Source organism: Trichosurus vulpecula, chromosome 4, assembly GCF_011100635.1.
Source record: "Trichosurus vulpecula isolate mTriVul1 chromosome 4, mTriVul1.pri, whole genome shotgun sequence".
Classification (NCBI taxonomy): domain Eukaryota; kingdom Metazoa; phylum Chordata; class Mammalia; order Diprotodontia; family Phalangeridae; genus Trichosurus; species Trichosurus vulpecula.
Genome location: NC_050576.1, coordinates 100,237,528 through 100,258,987, shown reverse-complemented (window position 1 = coordinate 100,258,987; position 21,460 = coordinate 100,237,528). Strand labels below are relative to the sequence as shown.

General features: G+C 37.9%; 1 protein-coding gene across 6 annotated transcripts in view; it reads right to left on the bottom strand.

Annotated features, from left to right (window-relative positions):
- Nucleotides 1-9,208: 9,208 nt before the first annotated feature.
- Nucleotides 9,209-21,460, bottom strand: part of NR5A2 (nuclear receptor subfamily 5 group A member 2) — a 182,029-nt gene continuing 169,777 nt past the window's right edge. For all 6 annotated transcript variants that reach the window (XM_036754292.1, XM_036754294.1, XM_036754293.1 and 3 more), the window contains one exon: nt 9,209-12,318. In XM_036754292.1, the coding sequence (XP_036610187.1) occupies nt 12,071-12,318 (248 nt within the window). In that variant the 3' untranslated portion in view covers nt 9,209-12,070. The remainder of the gene's footprint in view (nt 12,319-21,460) is intronic.

The window sequence follows — 21,460 nt, the reverse complement described above, 5'->3', positions numbered from 1 at the left end:
TCCATCTTATATTATTGCCTGTACCACATCTCTCCCTCTTTTTTATCTGAATATTCCGAGCAGCTTATATCAAATGTTTTGCTAAAACTGAGGCAAGCCATATCACAGAAACACAGAATCACAGAATTTTGGAGTTGGAGGGGATGTCATTAGCCATCTAGTCCAACTTCTATCTGACAAAAATGACATCCAACAAACAGTCATTCAGCCTTTGTGTGAAGACCCCCATTAAAGGGGAAGCCAGTGCTTCCTGACGCAGCTCATTCCTCTCGAAGAAAACTCTAATTCTTAGGAATTTCTTTTCTTCTGTCAAGCAAAAATTTGCCTCTTTTTAACTTTCATCCATTGTTCCTAGTTTTTCCCTCTGAGGCCAAACAGAACAAGTTTAATCTCTTTCACATGGTGGCCCTTTAAAAACTTGAACCCAGCTATCATATTCCCCATGAGTCTTCTTTCTTCAAGGTTAAATGTCCCAAGTTCCTTCAAGTTTCAATATGACATGACCTTGAGACCCTTCACCATCTTGGTTGCACTGCTCTGGACTTTCTCCAGTTTACCAATGTCCTTCCTAAAAAGAAATGCCAAGAATTGGACACAGTACCGCATGTGTGGTCTGACCAGAGCAGAGTAAAATACAGGACTACCTTAACCTCATTCTTGGAAACTCTGTCTCAGTGCAAGGCAACAGCTTCTTTTATCAGTTGTATCACAGTGTGGACTCATATTCAGCTAAACCTCCAGGTGTTTTTTTCAGACAAACTGCTTTCTAATCATGCCTCCCTTATCTTGCACTGAACAAAATTAATTTCTTGAATGCAAGTGTAAGAATTTCTCATTTCCCCATATTAAATTTCATCTATAGCAAACTCCTCATTTATTTTCTCTTTCTGCCTAGGTGGACTCTTCAGGGCTTCTTAACCCTTTTCTACTTGTGACCCCTTTTCACATTTCAGCAATGTTCATTGGTGTTGTGTAGTACAATGCGACAGCATGCGAAGCGCAAAGTATGCATACTTTGTGTTCAGAACCAAGACTGCAGTGAAGTTGCATGATGCAACATGGGCAAGTGCTTCCAGAAACATGTCGGGAGTCATTACACATTTGATTTTTAATTAATTTTTGCTTGTTGTGCGGTCAGAAGCCTTTTACTATTGCCATTTTTTTTTGCGACCCCCGTATGGGGTTGTGACTTGAAATTTAAGAAAGGCTGGACTCTATGATGATGATATCCTTTCTGTCAGAGTGTCCATTGATCTTTGATAAAATGCTCTCTATTACTTCTCTTCTCTTTGTTTCTTAGGCTTCCTCACAGAAGTATATCTTCCAAATATATAATCCTTTTAATTTTCCTCCTCCTCCTTCCTTTTGCATATGGTATACCCTTCCAGAGCTGTAGTCCTATCATGAATTTCATCCTTCCATATCTGGGTGAAACTCATGAGGCACAAATTTGCCTCTTTTTATTGGAACCTCTAACTTACATTGCTTGTTATGCATATTTTATGCACGCTTACATGGCCATATAAAACTAGTTTTTTTTCCAACTGGCTTTTTGTATTGAATTTTGTCTCATAGACTTTTGGGTTTTTTCTGCCTACATGGTAGCTATGTTTCATTGCATTTAGCTTGATGGATATAAATAAGCAGTTTTCTCTCTTGCTCTTCTTTTTCAGTTTTTGTTTTAAATTAGATTTGTGGCGTTAACTTGCCTTTATGTCCAACTTTGACCACTATTCCTCTGCGTTATGGTTAGTCTCCTTTATTTGTTAGTTTCTCCTCTCCAAGCCAGGGTCATTTGTCTCTGTGTTTTGATGCAAGTCTTCATTAATAGAAGATCTAAGACTAGAACATGAATCAATGGACATTCAGATCCATATACTTTGTGTTTGGGGGTATTTTTTGTAGCTTGATGTCCTACATTGGCATGAATTAATATATTTAGTAGACAAAAAATTGACCACCATTTGAATGATAAAATGTATGTATGTGCTTGTCAATGTTTTCTTTTCTGCTGTGTTGCCTTTACAATTTAGAAAAGTATTTTTATTTGTTGTGTTTACACTTGATCTCCCAATAATGGAATGTAAGGTTCCTAAGGGGAGAAATCATTTCATTTTGGTCTTTGTATCATCAGTCCTAGCATGGTACTTGGCACATAGTAGGCACTTAATAAATGTTGATTGATTGATGAAAAAATGTGAACTGTTCCTGAAATTGCCTATATTTCCTGAATTTTCTGAACTTATTGCCTTTGTCTTGACTATCCTAGATTTATCGACCTGACCTATTAGTAAGAATGTGATTTACAATATTCTGTGACTTTCTGACTGAATTGAATAACTGAGGAAAAAAAATCTACTTGATTAACTGAGGAAAAAATCCTTCTTTCCAGCTGTGCCTGGGGTTATTCCTAGGTGTGGCCACCCATATGTGGCCTGAACTCACACTGACACTACCACCATTAAATGCAGTACCTCAAGCCTGGACTATGGTAATAGCCTGCTGGTTGGTCTCCCTGCCCTGTCTCTCTTCATTCCCTTCTATCCTTCACTTAGCTATCAAAATGTTCTTCTTAAAGCTAAGGTCTGACCATGTCACACCCATATTCAATCAACTCCAGTGGTTTCCCATTTATTCAGAATCAAATATAAAGCTCCTTGTTTTTTCTTTTAAGGCCCTCTATAACTTTTTCCCTTCCTACTTTTCCAGGCTTTTTACTCCTTACCCCTGTATTCTGTGATCCAGTGACACTGACCTCCTTGCTATTCCTCCAACTAGAGACTCCATCTCCTCACTCCAGGCATTTTTATTGGAACTCTGTCCCTTCTCATCTTCACCTGTTAACTTCCTTGGTTTCTTTCAAGTCCCAGCTAAAATTTCACCTTAGGCAAGAAGCCTTTCTTGATCCCCTATAATTCTATTGCTTTTCCTCTGTTGATTATTTCCAATTTACTTTGTCTTTATCTTGTTTGTATGTAGTTATATATATTTTGTCTCTCCCTTAGACTGTAAGATCCTTGATGGAGGGGCTATGTGTTGCCTCTTTTTGGTATCCCAAGAGCTTAACACAGTGCCTGACACATAGTAGGTACTTAAATAAATATTTGTTGGCTGTCTGAAATGGAATCAGCTAACCAAAGGACTGGCAGAGGTGGTTGGAGTATGACCCTTGGTTATCAAGCAGGTCTCACTGCAAACTCTACCTCTCTCCATATCAGCTTCAGGAATCTAATTATGCTTCATGATTATTTTAGCAATACCACTGGGCACTGAGAGTTCCTAGCTTTTCTACAGACTAAACCACAAGAAAGACTTGATGTATCCGTGGATTATTAATACCTAACTTGAGGTAAAACAAATGCTTATGTGAGATAGTTAAAGCATTGCTAGAATATTTACGTTGAGTGACCAAACTACATACTTCCTGTTCAGAGTTGAGGAAAATTATTCTTCAGTATTCCAGGAAAATGTCAAGATCACTAAGTATTGTAGCCTGTTGACCTGTGCTATGTGGAACAAACTCTCTGTATGTTTCTAATAAAAATATACATCAGAGGTCGCTTCAAACCGAATGTCAAACTTAGTTTAAGGTACAAACCTCTTCAAAGTTATTGGGGATATTAACTGTAACAATAAAATGTGCATCAGTGTTAGGGTTTTTTTTCCCTTGGGTAATGGGGCTGCTGGATTTGAAAATCTATGTGGGTGTTATTCTGAATGATGGAATTCAGGTGGCTTGGTTTGTTGAATGACCTTTTGTTTTTGTAGCTATTTTAGAGTGGTTAGACAGAAGAAAAAGATTGAATTGGAATCCCCTCCCCCATCATTATTTCTTAACTTATAAAAACAGTTTCATATACTCTTTCAAGTAAAGGAATTAGGCAGCAGGCGCTGAGTTTGGTATAGGGCTATTTGGTCACTGTAGTACAGAGTCCCGGCACCATGCTGCCTTTTGCAAGAGAGACCTCTACTTGAGGTTTCCCTCTACTTAAACACAAATTTGGATGCAATTTTATGAATGACTATAGATATAAAATAAAGGAAAAGGTTTGGATTTTTTCTGGAATTTACTATAGATATATGTCCCCCCGCCTTTACCAAGACTGTAGTAGTTGTGATGCAATTAGAACCGTAAGGAGGAATTCTAGCCCATGGAGTCAATTTCACTGGAAGGTGAGGTGTCAAAGATATGACCATTCCTAGGCATGTGATTGTTTTAGGTAATCTAGAGTCAGAGGTTATGGGAGTGGTAGTAGATAGAATGCTAGGCCTGGAATTAGGAAGATGAGTTCAAATCCACTCTCAGGCATTTATTAGTGATGTCATTTAATTTCAATCTGCCTTGGTTTCCTCATCTGTACATTCTAGCAATACTTTAACTATCTCACATAAACATTTGTTTTACCTCAATTTAGGTATCAATAATCCACAGATATATCAAGTCTTTCTTGTGGTTTAGTCTGCAGAAAAGCTAGGAACCTTCCTCCCAGGGTTGTTGTTAGGGTCGAATGAGATAACAACATGTAAAATGTTTTGTAGACTTTAAAGTGCCACATAGATGCTAGTTATTGTCAGTGATGTGCAATGGTGGTGGAGAGAGGGTTTGAAATTGTTCTTGTTTTATTCCATAAATTAAAAATAAAATTAAAAAAGAAAGAAAATAGAAGGGAGGAACAAGAAGTTTGCTAACTTCTTTTCTTGGTCTGTGTCAGGGGGTGCAAGAGAAGGAGCGGTTGGTTTTCAAGAAGGTTTCAAGAGATGTGGTATCTTCAGGTGAAAAGCAACTTTCAAAAAGAGCAGAAGATAGAGAGAATAAGGGAAGAAAACTTGATTTAGGGTCACAAATTTGAGCTGGAAGGTACCTTAGAGTCCAGAAGACTGGTACAATAGTCCAGACAGGAAGGGATGAGGACTTGTGCATCACCTGGCAGTGTCGGAGAAGTGGGTATATACTAGAGATGTAAGCTAGATGGCGCAGTGGATAGAGCATCAGAACAGGAGTCAGGAAACCCTTTGTTCAAATTTGTCCTCACATACTTACTGGCTTTGTGACTCTGGGCAAGTCTCTTAACCTCCATCTATCTGAATTTCCTTACCTGAAAGAGTTGTTATGAAGATAAAATGCGCTAATATTTGTAAAGCATTTTGCAAATCTTAAAGTGCGATATAAATACCTTTTACTATGACTACTACTACTACTACTACTACTACTGCTACTACTACTACTACTACCACTACTACTACTATTACCACTACTACTACTGCTACTACTACTACCACTACTACCACTACTACTACTACTACCACCACTACTACTACTACTACTGCTACTACTACTACTACTACTACTACTACTACCACTACTGCCACTATCACTACTGCTACTGCTAGCATTACTACTATCACTACTGCTGTCACTGCTGCCGCTGCTGCTGCTACTGCTCCTATTACTTCTACCACTTCTTATGCTACTACCTACTGCTACTAATCTGTTGTGAAGGTAGAATTGACAGGATTTCACAATGATTGAATATGGGGGGGCAGTGAGAGAGTGAGGGATATGCCTATGTTGTGAACCTAGGTAACTGCAAAGATGATGGTGCCCTTCAGGATAATAAGGATATCAGGAAGAGGGGAAGGTTTGGAAGGAAGGATAATGACATCAGTTGTGGATACACTAAATTTAAGATGTCTGTGAGACCTCCAGTGGACATGTCTAGTAGGCAGTTGGAGATGTGAAACTGGAGGTCAGGAGAGAGGTTAGGGCTGGAAAAATAGACTTGAGAATTGTGTGCTTAGAGGTGATACCATGAGTATTACTTAAATATTAGGCGCTATCCTTAAATATTTAAAAAAAAACTCTGTTGTGAAATAACATTTTCGCACATGAGCCTGCCAACCTAGAGGATAGGATCTCACTTTGAAGGTCTATTGAAATTGATGACAGAGACCAAAAGGAACCCCAAATAATTAGATATTTTCTCCTTTCACAGAATCACACAATCACAGAATATGAGGGTCGGAAAGTATCTCATTTGACATTGAATCCATCCCATACTTCAAAGGAATTTCTACCGTGTACACTTCATGAGTGGTTATCTAGCCTCTAAGGGTGGGCTTCCAAGAAAGAAGGGAGAAACCCCTATCTCTCAAGGTAACACATTATGCTTTCATCCAGCTCTCATTGTTAAGAAGCTATCCTATTTGTAACTTTTACTCATGGTTCCTGCCTTTAAAAAAAAGAAAGAGCAAAATTTAGTAAATAAAGGAGTATGACTTTCTGGGGATGGGTGGGAGGGAGACTTTTCTATATACGTGTTCTAGAGAAGCTGAAATTCTTGTTCTTTTTTTTTTTACAATGGAAATATAATTTCCATGCTCTAATGTTGTGTTTTGATGAGAACTGCTTAGAGTGATTTGGGACTTCTAATGAAAAAGATATTCCTCACTTCTGGGACTAATAGGTAGGAAGTCTTGTGTTCTCATTCTGACACTGGGTTAAGGACAATTGCTTAGTTCAGGTGTTTGTTTTTTTGGTAAAAGAATTAATGAAGTGTTCTATCTCAAGGGGAGAGGGGGGCTGTTTGCTGAATTGTATATATAGAATCGTGGCACCACAGAATCTTAGAGTTAGAATAGACTTCAGAGACTATCTAGTCTGGCCCATACCTGTAAAACACTCTTCTCTACAATTTCCCAACAGGTATGTGGACCCCTCCACTTGTGAACTTTATGGATGTCTCCACTCTTCCCACTGTCCTGTGTGAACTTTTGAGAGAGTGCAAGATCTTTTGTTCCTACTTTTCTTACTATGCTATTTCATTAAATGCTTTTATTGTGGCCTAATTGCATTCTTTGACTGACTGTAGGACAGTAAACGCATCAGTGAGGGCTCTTGATCCGTAATTTTAAGGAGCATGGACCAACAGATTACCTTTAACCTGGGGTTATCATCTCCTGTGGAACCCAATCTGCAAGTATAATTTGGAGGAGAATCCCAAAGAAGTGCTCCCCACTTCAAGGCTTTGTTCAAACAGTTCTGCCTCCTTAGACAGCCCATTTTATTTTTGTTATGGCTCTAATTATTAGAGTTTCCCTTTACCTCAAATCTAAACCTGCTTTTCTGTTACTCCTCCTCTTCTTCCTCGTTCTTTCCTGTGGGATTATAAAGGACAAGTCTCATCTCCATTTCTCATGACAGTCCTTCAGATACTTGAAGACAGTAGCCATATTTCTCCATCCCCAGACTTTTTTCCCCTCCCAAACTAAACATCCATTATTCTTTTAAATAATCCCCATTGAGCACTGTTTTGAGGCAGCTCTTCGTAGTAATAGTCACCTCTGCCTAGAGCCAATGGGAGAAAAGAATCATAGGATTTATAGCACATACTGCATTTATTTTCAATTATAATGAAGTTCCAGTATAAATACGGGTGTATTATATATGTATATATGATGCGCATTATATATACATATATATTGCACACATATATGTTGAACATGGGTAAATTTAATCAGTTTGTCCTAGTTATGTTTTCATATGGGGGTTTCACATAATCATTTCCGTATGTTCTGATGTTTCTCTTCATCCCCCTCCTTTTTACCTACCTACTGCCTTCAGGCTGCTGATCAGCTCAGTGGAACAAAGTAGAAATATGGTACAAAGAGTTTAAATGAAAGAAGCAAAGAGTCATATTTAGGCTTGATGATGTAGGGAAAAACTTACTAATAATGAGAGACATTCCTGGTAGAATAGGTTTCCCCAGAGAATAGAGCCCCTCCCTGGAGGTCTTAGAGCAAAGATTGTCTACCACTTATTGGTCTTGTTCAGGGATGGGTTAGACTGGATGGCCTCTGAGGTCCCTTCCAAATTAGGCTTTGTGATTGAATAATTTTCCTTGGAAAATGACTTTAACAATCCTTAGCAGCGTTGAAAACCCTGTTAGAACTTTAAGTATGGAAATCAACCAGCAGGACCCTGTTTCCTGTTGACTTCCTGTCCTGATGAAGTTGTGCTAGCCCAAGTAAGTGCCTGCTTAGTGTTGTTCTACCAGCAGGAAGTTTACTGTACTGTCACTCCAATAAAAGTTACTTTCAAGGGAAACTACAAGCAGCCCTGCGCTCATCTTGGTCATCTCTGGCTGCCCTGATGACTCCTGGGACAAACTAAATGGAATGCTTTATGGTTCTTTGATGATAGGGGTTGCCCAAGAATAAAAAGGTTGTCACTAACAATTAAAATGGTCTGAGAAACAACTTTGTTATGTTAAGGGTTGTTGTTTTCTCCTCAATCATATGAGGAGGCTGAGCTTGGTGATGTCTCTGCTTCTTTCTAGCTTTAAAACCTATGGTCTTGTGATGTAAAGCTCAGTAAGCCATAAGGAGGGAAGGGATGTGTACATATGTGTGTGTATGTACATGTTTGTGTTTGTGTTCCACAGAGCAGCAAATTCTTCAGGCAGCTGTGTTGGGTAGGTGCTGGGTTAGAAGTCTATTCATTTGTCACCTGAAGACCTATTTTCTCTAGTGTGTTCCCTTTGGTAGAGAGGGCAGGTAGTGTTGTCAAGAATTTAGTGAAAACCCCTTGTTAGATTTTCTAAAGATCAGTTATGATTAGAAATGTGGACCCCATTGACCTGATACCTTGTCTCATGGATGATGATGCATAATTTGCATTGTATTGAATATTTCATTTCCAGGAGAATGCAAGTTTTTTGAGGGCAGGGACAATTTTATTTTTATCTTTGAATCCCAAGCATCTAACATAATTCTTGGCAAATAGTAGGTGCTTAGTTGTAGAATTGGTTTGACTATGTCTGACCAAGTTAATAGGCTTTTCTATATAAAAATAGTATTTGGTGAAGGAAATATTTTTTCCTCTTCTTAAATCCTATTCAATTAACTCGATCTTTTAGGTGTCTAATGCAATGAAAGTTTCATAAAAACAATTTTAAAATGATCAGGCTGGGCATATCAATATTTATTGAAATACTGAAAAAAAATTTCCATTGGTGTTGAGAAACTCCTGGCAAAGAACTGACATGACAATATGTATTTCACTGATACAGTAAGAGAACTCCAACAAGTAACTAACTGCACACTCTACCCAAGGCAGCTGCAGAACATCTGTAATACAAATATTCAGACATTACAGATTGTCTGTTTACAAACATAGAACAACTATGGTAAACCAGCCAAAGCCCAAACCTTTTCATTTTCGTCTGCTTTTACTAATATGTCCTGTAATTGATAAGGCAGTCATTAAGTAAATGTCTGGTTACAAAGTGGTTAACAATTAACATTAGAGAAATTGAGTTCACAAACTTTGGCAAGCTGGAGGGATTCTTAGAACCACAGACACTGGCAAATATACATTCTAGTTTATCCGCTTCTGAACTTTCTGTTTCCATCAGGGTGGATGCAAAATTTGACTGGTGATTGTTGTTGTTTTAAACAAACCTTTCTGTCACATTCCTCTCTAGTGAGATTGTAGCGCTTTATATATAGTTAATAACACACTTATATTTGACATTTTAAAGGTTTTAATATTCAGTGAGGAGCACTGTATTAGAAAAAATAGAATTTACAGAATGTAATGCATTTGTTTGAAATGTAAAAAAAAAAAAACCAAAACAACTCAAAACAGAAACAATCCACAAACCCCTCACCCATGTTGTACATATATCACTGGACCCACTTTTTCAGCTCACTGGTAAAACAATTGGTCTCCATATGTGACTGGGTCAACTTAGTATAACTGGAAAAAATTCCTTTTTCTTATGTTGGATATGCCATTCTGCTGAGCTATTTTTCTGGGATCCTTTGAACTGTTTAGATTAGAATGAGTGGTTAGAATTGGCAGTAGACATACAGCAAGGAGTCACAGATGCTAAACTTTGCTAAGTTTGTACCCTACTCACGGACAAAATAGTTGAGCTGAGTCATGGAGGTGATGAAATAGACAGCTTTGAATGACTAGAGAAGCATGGACTGATGTCTTTGGTATACAATGTACAATGCTTGGAAAGGAATTTAAGGTGAAGAGCCCACCTCTCTAAGTTAAGATCACTTGAAACAGAGGATGCTACAAGTCATATAATTTACAACAGATTTTAAATAAACTACCTTGAGGATTAGGAAGATTTACAGGCATTGAGTCAAGTGACTGATTTTCATTCATTAAGACTCTTGTATGTCCCTGAACTATATATTCTACTAACTTGAAGACATGCTACAGTAAACACATAATATTTGGCTTCTTCATTCTTGGCTATATCTTATACAAAGGGGAAACTAAGGAACAATAAATTAGCATCATAATTGTCTACAGTTGAAACTATGATATACAATATAAATAAACTATTTAAAAGCCAGCAATATTTATGAAAAAAAAATTAAAGGACTAGGAGGTTTCTTTTTTCTTTTTCTTTTTTTTTTTTTTTTACAGTTTCAGCAAGTGATTGTGCAGCCAATAATCTTTAAAAAATTAGAGTTTAAATGAGATTCCCTTTTGATTTTAGTGTCTCACGACATACAGTAATTAAGAACTGGTAAAAAATAATTACCAATCAGAAAGCGACATCAAGGAAATGACTGCGTTTGCGATGTGTAGTATCACAGTTCCCCTCCCCCCACAGGACCTAAAGAATGTAAACACTAGGTTTTCTTTGAATGCAAAAGTAGTAATACTTTATTTTAAACATTTCTTGATCCACACCTGCACAGTTAACTCTTGGGATAGTGAAATAAGGCAAGACTTTCATAACTGTGACTTCACATGTCATAATACTGATATCTTCATTTGGAAAGAGATTGTTTGTAATTGTCTTTCACCAATATTTGTTCTGCAGCAGACTTTGGTCTACTTAGAAAGGCCAGTATCACTCTTCTTTTTTTCCTCTTTGTCAAGCTTTTAGTTACTTTTCATAGTCTTCCCCTCTCTCACCCCCAACCCCAATACATATTAAAAACAAGTCCCTTTTTCCCACCTTTTGGCAATGTTCAATTGCTGTGAGACTAGGTGATTTGATTTCCACTGCCTTTGCTTGTCAGCTCGAACAACCTAGAAATGCTCTTCGAAACCCAAGCACAGATTTTTTAAACATTTTTTAAAATGAACTACAAATGTGAAGGTGAAAAGACCGATGTGCTCTAACAAGCCATTTGGCACGAAAACTTTATGGATACCAGCACGTGGTGATGTCCAGATGCCACATCACCACCACAGCAGCAGAAATGGGTCTCCTTAAAGCTTTAGCTTTGGACCAGTTGAAAAGCATGTGAAAGCATGTTTTCCTGTATCATGCTGACATAGACCAGAAGAGGGATACTGCCTCCATTTTTAAACAACATGAACACGTGACAAAACAAACTTCAGAACATATTAAGAATGGCAAGCTAACTTATTCCTACACTGTTCGTACTAGCGGTTTGCAGACCCGGCACGCAGGCTTTTTATGAATTGGTGGCATGGCTGTTGTGTGTGTGGCCTTCCACAGGTCTTTGCTTTCCTTCTTTTAAAACAGGTTTCTGCATAGAGAACACATCCATGATCACAGAAGAGAATAGGTGTAGGGTCCTTGGAAGGATAATGCAAAGGATGCTGCCTAAAGGTGCAGCTTGCATCCTTTGGAATCGTTTTTTATTCCAGCTATCTGGTGAAGGAATTCAGTGCACGCAAATCCCCCCCATTACAATAGCTTAATAACACAGGTCAATTTGTTCCTAAATTTCTTCATTTAGTGGAGATCAGTTTAAATATACAAGAATTGTTCTGTCCTTTCCCATCTGACATGGTGACGGTGTCCACCTGCAAAGTTCATTAGTTTTATTGTAGCGTCTTATATTCCTTTGGGGATGTGTAGCATTTGATTCACAGTTTGCAATACAAATACCCTGATACATCACTTATTTACTATTAAGTATTTGATTATTATACCATTTTCTCAGTGTCTGAAAACCAAGTTTTTAATTAGTGTTGCTTGGAGCAGTTCAGAGTATTTCTTTCCTTTTTTCAGCTTTTTTTTTTCGAAAGCAGAAATAAGCTCTTGGGGGGGAGGTGGGGGAGAATTTATGCTCTCTTTGCATGCAGCATTTCAATGAGGAGGTTATTACATGGCACATCCCCATTCAGGTGTTTGTAATAGAGGTATTCTTCAGCCTGCATGCTGATGGCCCGGATCTCTGGTAGCCGAAGGAGAAGCTGCCCAAACTTGTCTGTCTGTTGTGGATAGTTGCACATTGTGTAGTCCAGCAATGCAGCATTCACTTGTTCTTGAACCCCTTCCACCAGCTGGAAGTTCTCAAGGTTTTTGACATCTGGATTAAAAAAAAAAAGAAGTCACACCATTTCAATTGCATTTTAATTCCTGTTTACCAAAGCCTTGTGTTCAATTAATGGGTGTATTTTCCTCCTGACATAAAGCATACTTTACATGCTGCTGAATATTCAGTAAATCCCACTCACCAGGCTTCCTACAAAAAAGGATCACAAAAGAAGTGGAGCAGAGTATCTTGTTGAAATTCTGCATATACCTCAAATCAATTAGACACCAATGGATTTTGAGCAAGGTCAACTCTTTTCATATCTTACAAAAGGGAAAGGTTTGTGGATTCCTAAAGTAGAGGGACCATAATATATTGCCAGCAAATGAGTCCCCAGAGAAAGACCCATCTTAACCCAGTATATTACACAATTCATATAATTCTGTATTAATTTTTCTGACCCAAGGTGAAATCTGTGTCCAGGGTATGATGTAGTTAATTCTAATAAAAAGTGACAGGGTTCTTGTTTCTGTTTGACATTTTCTAAATGATTCTGAAAGCCTTTGACTTGTCTAACCCATGCTAATGAACCATCTGGTACACTCCAGTGACTGCCAACATAATCTTCCCTACAAGAAACTCTCTAAAATATATATCTTGGTGACTAATGATCTTTGCAAAATGAAAGCCTTGTCCTTTCGGCAAAATAACAGGACAGGACAGTGCCCTTTAACCTGATACTAGCTTCTCCATTTTTCTTTGAGCACCTCAGCATTCATATATGTGGGCCCTGGAAGTTCATTTTGCCTTAATCCAAGTGGTCATCTATAGTTGTTTTAGGGCATCTCTGCCTTAGGGGAACACTATAAATATTGAAATAAAAGACAGTGAGACTAGCTCATTGAAAATTTCTTTGATGAAATACCACTTCTGTTGTTTATTTACGCAAACAGCCCCCCTTGTATTCAGTGTGTACACAGCATGTAGTTACACACACATGCAAATAAATTCAAACATGCACGTGTGTGAAGTAAGCAGATGCAGGCCCTCTCTCTTTCCAATTACACAAAAATAAATAGGAAAGAGTTAGGGCTATCTGATCCTAAAGCAAGATCAGTGGGGCTCTTGTTGAAAGCTGAAATGCACAAAATCCAATCAATTCTGTTAATGGTTGTCAAAGGAACCATTACTCTCTCATACATGATTTTGTATTATATACCCATTAAATTCACGTCTGTGTATGTATATAGGTGCATTTAGTTTTCTCTGTATCCATACACAACAGGGTTGGTTTACAGTTGCTGGAGAAATGTGTCTAGAATGATTTGGGTGTTTACATTTTTCTCTATAATTTCGCATCAATGTGCCCTTCATCCCCCTTCTTCAACTCTCCACCCCAAATTAAAAACAGTAAGGGAGTTGAGTATTAAGGTAAATAAACATAGGGAATGTGAGATGCAGAGTTGATGTTTATTTCGAAGCCGGGGTGGTAGAATCAAATATGTTGTCGAAGTGGATTAATGAGATCCTCCAATAATCACTGATGCAAACAAAGTCCACTGTTGGGAGGGCTGCGTCTCAGTATGGCATTTAAACTCAACAGACAAGTATCAGAGTGCATTGTCAAGATAAAAGCACTGTATTAAATGATCAGATAAGATATGTAAATGGGTTTTGCAGGCCTTAAAGTGGACCATAAATATGTTATTCCTACTCATCCTACTTTCAGTTTATCCAGGTACATAAAAGTCACTCTTCACTTTGGAATGCAACTCTTCAGAAGTAGAGACATGAAACAGTGTTTATAATTCTTTAAAATGCCAGGAAGCCTGAGGAATTCTCACACCTACATCCCTTACTATAGACAAATGCACGTAATTATACTCAGCTAACTCCAACAGATAAAAAAAGATATTTTCAAGATTCAAATGCCTTTCTGACTCTGAATGATTCCCTACAGCACTCTTTTTCTTTTGATTAAATATTTTCTTCTTGATTACATATGAATCCTCAATTCAACACATATTATGAAATTTGTGTGCAGTTTTTAAAGAAATATTTCATTCTTCATTAATTGCAAAATGAAGCCTGTCACGCGTTCTAGAGCTTATCATCTTGCATTTGATTCCTCTTTATAGGAAAGGCTGTAAAGATAGAATTTTTCTAGGTGTGTGTGTGTGTGTTTTCAAAAACACACCAAAGTTGTACTTGGCTAGATACTGTCAAATGTAAGTGATAAAAGAAAAAAACACTTTGTTAGGACATTGCTACTATTTGGTATAATATAAAAACTCTAAACAATGGCTCTCCTTGTGCTCTCGATCCTAATATTACAAACAGGTTCTATAATACTTATAAAATCTTGCTTTGCTGATCTCTGATACAGGACAGTCATGTGGCATGAGAGTAGAGGGGGTAAAGGTGATTTTGAAATTTCCAACTGAAATTCTGATTCCCTTCTCAGCAAAATTCTTCCCTCTAATCTTCACCCATCCTACAGGAGACAGGCTTTGGCTAACTCTGTGGGAGGATATAGAAGAAAACAAGTAATATCCAACACTACACTGACTTTGAAACAAGTTACTTTTAACGATAAAGTGAAATAGTGGTTTATGTTACAATGAAAGAAGTTCTCACAAGCAAGGCTAAGTGAACAATGGTCAAATGGGCGACCAGGGAGGGTGTAGGAATTTGTCCAGTGGAACATGTGAGATAAATGAATAGTAGCCTATTTAAAAGTGAGCATTTGAAACATGTTTGCTTTGATAAATGTAACTCTGAGAATCAGTTGTACATTTGGGGGAGGGAGAACAGGATTCATGCCAAACTTAAATTCACACAAAGGAAAACAAAAGGACCCCATTGGTAAATAAACTCTAGATTAAAAAAAATTACTAATAGGCATTTGAAAACCTTTTTTCATTTTTGAGTAATGGCTCACAAGCTGATCAGGCCGGGTAATTTTACTTCCAAAACCTGAGAAAGTATTCAATTTCTCCTTTTTTGCCATGAATGAGCACTTATTAAGTGTCTAATATTTGTCAGGTACTACACTTTCACATCATTACTTGAAGAGAAACATACAATTTCTGTCCACTGAAGCCAAATTCTCTTCAATTCAATTTCCACTGGAATCCTTCTGACCCGAGCTCAGGCAACTGTGTGTCTTCACTCTCAGGCTGTTGCCATGGCTTCTTCTATTACTCATAATAGGAATCATGGAGCTAACTGTACCATACAGGCATGTTGACTGAATGTACTCTTTGGTTGTTTCTTTCTACATCTCCCAGGCAAAGGGAGCTGGGATTTGAGGCATCCATCCCAAAGTTCAAGCAATCAGGGAAAAGAGAAGAAAATACAGCTTGTTTTTGATTCCGAAGATTATTTGATTATAAGAGTTAACTTTGTTGGATAACTACTCTTTTCTCTTCTTAACTTTATCTGGATGGAAATAAGCTCATGCTACATTCAATTAAATGTCCAGAATAGTTCTCATATCATTTGGGAAGAAGAGATATGTGACTATTCCTATCTTGTAAGAATAAGATATAAAAAATTTTCAATTAGGGCTTTTTGGAGGATATTGTATTTGATTCATAGAGAGCCCTTACAGTTTATTGAGTAGAGAAGCAACATGGAAGAGCTTTGAGTGATGAACTGTATATCTGTTGCCCCAATTTTGTTGTTGTTCTGTTGTTTCTTTGGGGTCCAAGTCTTTGTGACCCATTTTTTGGGAGTTTTCTTGGCAGAGATACTGGAGTGATTAGGCAAACAGGGGTAAGTGATTTGTGCAGGGTCACACAGGTAGTAAGTGTCTGAGGCCAGGTTTCAACATAAGTCTTCCTGACTCCAGGCCCTATATTCTATCCACTGTGCCACCTAGCTAGCTAGCCTTGTCTAGCTAAAACAGAGAGACACACCAGCAGATTGACTACAGGGTGATTAAATTTTGGCTGTGGCAAATCTAAAAGTTCATCCAGTAATAAGCAGAATGGCTGTGATTTGTGTTGGTGGAAGGCATGCCCACACTAACAAAAGAAGAAGTTATGGAAGTTTTGAAGAAAGGGACTCCTGTTACTCAAAGGAATCCCCAAGGTAAACACTTTTGTGCAATGAATCACCTGTTTACCTATTTCAAAAAAGTGCATTTTTTTGCACATCAGTTTTATGTAAAGTACTGTACTGATATGTGCACTGACAATTTCAAGTGGCCTCAAAATCACCTTGAAATCATCTAATTCAGATTCTTTGGTCAGTGTAGAATGGCAATTTATGTTGGAAAAGTCAAGACTTTCAACTCTTGTCTAGATGGCACATAAAACCTAAAAACATGAGGAGAAAAGTATTGACCCACAGATAGCATCCCCAGCGAGGTGGTTTCCAATTTGTTTTGTTTTTTTTTACCCCATTCACTTCCTCTCCCCTAGAATCTAACAACTCTTTAAGCCTGCATGCTGTTGAAATTATTATTAACATACAAATCACAATAATATTACACTTACGTAACATTTGCAAAGCAATATATATATTATTTCATTTATGACTCACAACAATCATGTTTTATCCCCATTTAACAGAAGGGAAACTGAAGTGGAAAGAGATGAGATGACTTGACCAGGATTCTGTCAGTGAGTATCTGAGGCAGGATTTCAACCCAGATCTTCCCCTCTCTAGAACTGTTAACACAATCCATTTGGGTGTACCCTCTTTTGTAGAAGTTGAAAATGTTAATGATTTCCTTCAAATTGTCCATATTCCAAATCAAGTCCCTGTGGCATTAACCTTTTAATGGTTTCTGAGATCCTTGGGAACCATAACTAATCAAGAAAAGGATTCCGGCAGGAGGAGAAACTCTCGAAGGAACTGACAATGAATTGTTTGAGAAAACAAAAGCATAAATTCTGGAAAAATAATTACATAGTGGTGATTCCTTAGAAAAATAAATTTAAGTGCTGATGAGCGCAAAGTGTACAGTTTCCATTTGGTACTGCGGTGTATCACATCTGGCTTGGGGAATGAGACTCATGATCATGAGAAGCAGTGATTTATTGATTTTTACAGGACCCAAATCCTCCCAAGCCTTCACAGAGGGTTTTTTTTTACTCCAGCATCACAAAGTCTCTTGCACTTAGGGCTTTGCACATTCCTTTGAATTTTATGTATGCTCTATTTAATACAAATTGAAAGCATAGATTGTTGAACTATAACATTACACATTCAGAGTTATAAAGGTTAGAAATTGTCCATAAGTAGAAATAGGTACCCACATACCAATCTCTGTAACCTTTAAATTTTGATGACTAGAAAGAGCATTTTGTGTTGCCACTCTAGGTAACAATTCCTTATCATCTATTCTACTTTATTCACTCAGGGACTAATTACCAACTTTTTACATGAAACAGCCTTACTATGAGCTCACAGTGGGGCACGTAGATTTTTCCATCCTTATTGGAGAGTAAACCCTTAGGTCTTCTTGAATATATAACATGTTTTACAAGGCATTGCACTAGCTCTTCTGTCATGCATGGAATTTATGTTCTCTCTGAAGATGAAGACACTTTTTTTTTGGCTCCAGAGGGGTCAGTAGCAGCATTTTTCTTGCTGGCACAGCCTGTAAATATTCCCATTCAATGCTCTTTTTTCAGGGTTGGAACCTCTGTGTTGAAACAAGGGCCTCTAGCCTGAAACTTCTGAGAGTCTCAGCTGGAAAAGATAGATACATAATTCATTTATACATTTATGTGTGTGTATACATACATACATATACACACATATGTGCATAAACACAAATTTTCCAAAAGTGAAATATCTTGCTTTGCCCATTTAAAAAGTATACTTCACAGAATCATAAGATATCAAGTTCCAAAGGAACTTTCAGAGGCAATCTCATACAACCTCTACGACAAAAATCTCCTCTACATAGCCTTTACAAGTAGTCAGTCTCCATTTTGAAGACTTCCAGTTAAGAGGAGTCCATTATCTCCCAAGGCAGCCCATTACTTTTGGACAGTTCCAATTGTTAGGACTTTCCCCCACCCCCCCACTGACCTTGAGAAGAAATCTGTCTCTCTGTAACTACTGCTTCTTGTCTTATCACGTGAAGCCAAGGAAAAGAAGCCTAATCCCCTTTCCTCTTGACATGAGATACTTGAAGATGCCTATTATATTCTCCTCCAGTCTTCTCTCATCCCAATGAAATCTCACCAATTCATCGTGATTTACAATCCTCTCACCACCCTGGTCACCCTTCTCTGGAGATACCCTAGTTTTTCAACTTTTCAACCTTCCTCAAATGGGGAGGTCAGCAATGAACACAATGTCCTAGGAGTGGTCTGACCAGGGTGGAGTATGGTAGGATCGGTCAACAGGCATTTTAAAGCACCTACTACATGCAAGGCATTGTGCTAAGTGTTGGGGATACAAAGAAAGGCAAAAGACAGTCCCTGCTCTCAAGGAGCTCACTGTCTAATGGAGGAGACAATATGCAAACAATTGCATACAAATAAGATCCATACACGACAAATTGGAGCTAATCCACAGGGAGAAAACACCAGCATTAAAGCCCATTGCCTCTCTTATTCTGGATATTACATTTCTATGAATATAGTCCAAAGTTGTGTTGAAAATAAGTTTTATAATGTATAAAGACAGTGAAGCTTTTTTTCCTTTGTGAGACTTTCAGAAGAATAAGATATGACAAATAGTAATTTGTCCCCAGAGAAGGCTCCCTGATTTGACAACTCCTGAAATGGGAGAGAAATGCCATGACATTGCTGTAAGGACCTGGATACTAATATTAAAGAGTGGTGGTTCTGAATAAATTATGTAAATACTTTCCAGGGAAGTCATTTTCCCTTTCTTTCTTTATTGTGTGTGTGTGTGTGTGTGCGTGCTGATTAGTGTTGGTTCTCTTGAAGTGTTCTGTTATCTCTTTTCTTTCTTCTTTTGGGGGTGGTAGTGGTGGTGGTGGTGGTGGTGTATTGAACTATAATTTCATTGGCATAGGGAACTCCTAGCATAGAAGTTTGTCTCTCTCTCCATCAATGCCATTTTCAGAAATTCATATATAACTTATCATTTTAATTGCCTAAGGGCAATAAGAGTTTAGATGGTTTGCCCAGGGTCGCACAATGAGTGTGTGGTACAGTGGATAGGACAATGGGTTTGGAATCAGGAAGACTCATCTTCCTGAGTTCAAATCTAGCCTCTGACACTTACTAGCTGTATGACCCTGGGAGACTCACTTAACCCTGTTTGCCTCAGTTTTCTCATCTGTAAAATGAGCCAGAGAAGGAAATGGTGAACTACTCCACTATCTTTGCCAAGAAAACCCCAAATGGGGTCACAAAGGGTTGGGTATAACTGAGACATTTGGACAACAACAGCAATAACAGAATGAGTATATGAGGCAGGACTTGAATACAGGTCTTCCCCAGTCCACAATTATCTCTTTATTCACTACACTGTCCTTCCCTTGCTATTCTAGCTCTACATACCTATTTCCAACCAAATAGAAGTAATTCCAAATAGTCTTTAATGATTAGGCCACCTACAACTGAGCTGACTTATTCCTTCATTTTGTAGCAAAGCTTCACACAAAGGGCTTCAAATATACATGTATAATGTACTTTTGTTTAAAAATTCTGCTGTAAACCATTTGTGTGTAACCCATGATCCAGTGCGTCCAAGTGCAGTGTCAGTAAATCCCAAACCCCAAAAGATAAAGTCGCCCCTGGCAAGAGCAACGTGTGTAACTGGCCTTTTGCTTGATCTGCTATATTCCTTCCATGCTGATTGTTTGACCAACCAGCCTTCTGTTAATGACTTGGCTAGAGGCTGGTCCTTAGGTGGTAGCCAAACAATCTGTCACTGGGCTCTTGCTTGCAGCTTTCCCTTCTTGGTAGGACCTTCCAGAGCCCTATCTTGGCTGGCATAGCCTTCAAGAACCCAGGGTCACCTCCATCATACGGTAAGGAATCAGAGTAGTGATATAATCATCAAATTGAGTAAATTCACAGAACTTTAGACTTCGAAGTGATTGAGAAGGCCAATCCTATTTGACAGAAGAGGAGGCTGAAGTTGTGAGTGGGTAAGTTATTTACTTAACCTTACACTTAGTGGCAAAACTGGCATCAGAATGCTGGTCTTCTATTTCTCAGACCAATGACCTTTACACTCAACCATTGTGTCTTTTTTCTGTCTTGACTGATTTAGGAATGGAAAATTTTACTTTATGGATGAGACCACAGGTAAAACATCAAGGATCATTACTAATTTTTGGAGAGTTTTCATATAACTTCATCTACTTAACACTAATATATTGAATATTTCTTTGAGGTTTGATGTTTCAATGTCAGTTTTGATGTTCGACACAGCTGATGATCTAACGGTACCAGAGCTCAATCTTCATTCATTCAGAAGCAACTCTAAGATTCAGGCAAAAATGTTGATGGTAATTGAGAGGTGAGGTAGCATGTCTACTGAATGTAACTTGGACCAGAAGTCTGGAGACTTGGATTATAGGTCTGGCATTTTTATTGGTAGTCTCTTAATTGCTCCAGACCTCAGTTTATTTATCTACAGATGAAGGCAATATATTTATTATGATGACCTCTCAGAGCTTTTGTGAGAATCACAGTATCTTAGAAGTGGAAAGGATCTTGGAAATTACCTTGTTCTGCCTGTACCTGACTTGGGTACCAGTCAAAATAACCTCAATTCCTCAGATTCCCCCTTAACCTTGAAGGTAGATATAGCTGGCCAAGCTCTAGGGAAACAACCTACCAATGGGAGTGAGATTAGGAGAGCAGCTCCAAAGGTCATATACGCTATAGATGTAATATATAATTTCTATTATTGGGAAGACAAAAGTATTACATTAATAGATTATATTGTCAGAGGATTATATTATTAATAGAAGATTACATTATTATAATTATATATTTGTATTCCCAGTGAAGCTGCGAGGTCTTAATAAATATTAATAAATGTGGTATTGCATTGTAGAATTTATTTTATGTTGAAGCTTTTTTTTGGCTTGTTTCCTCAGTGCTTATCACAGTGCCTAGTACACATTAGATCTTTAATAAATGCTTGTTGGTTGATTGGTTGACTGCTTCTGGTTTTGACCTCCAATTCCATTGGTAAAGGGAACTGCCAACCTGAAAACTCTATCTGTTGATGCACAGAGAAAGCT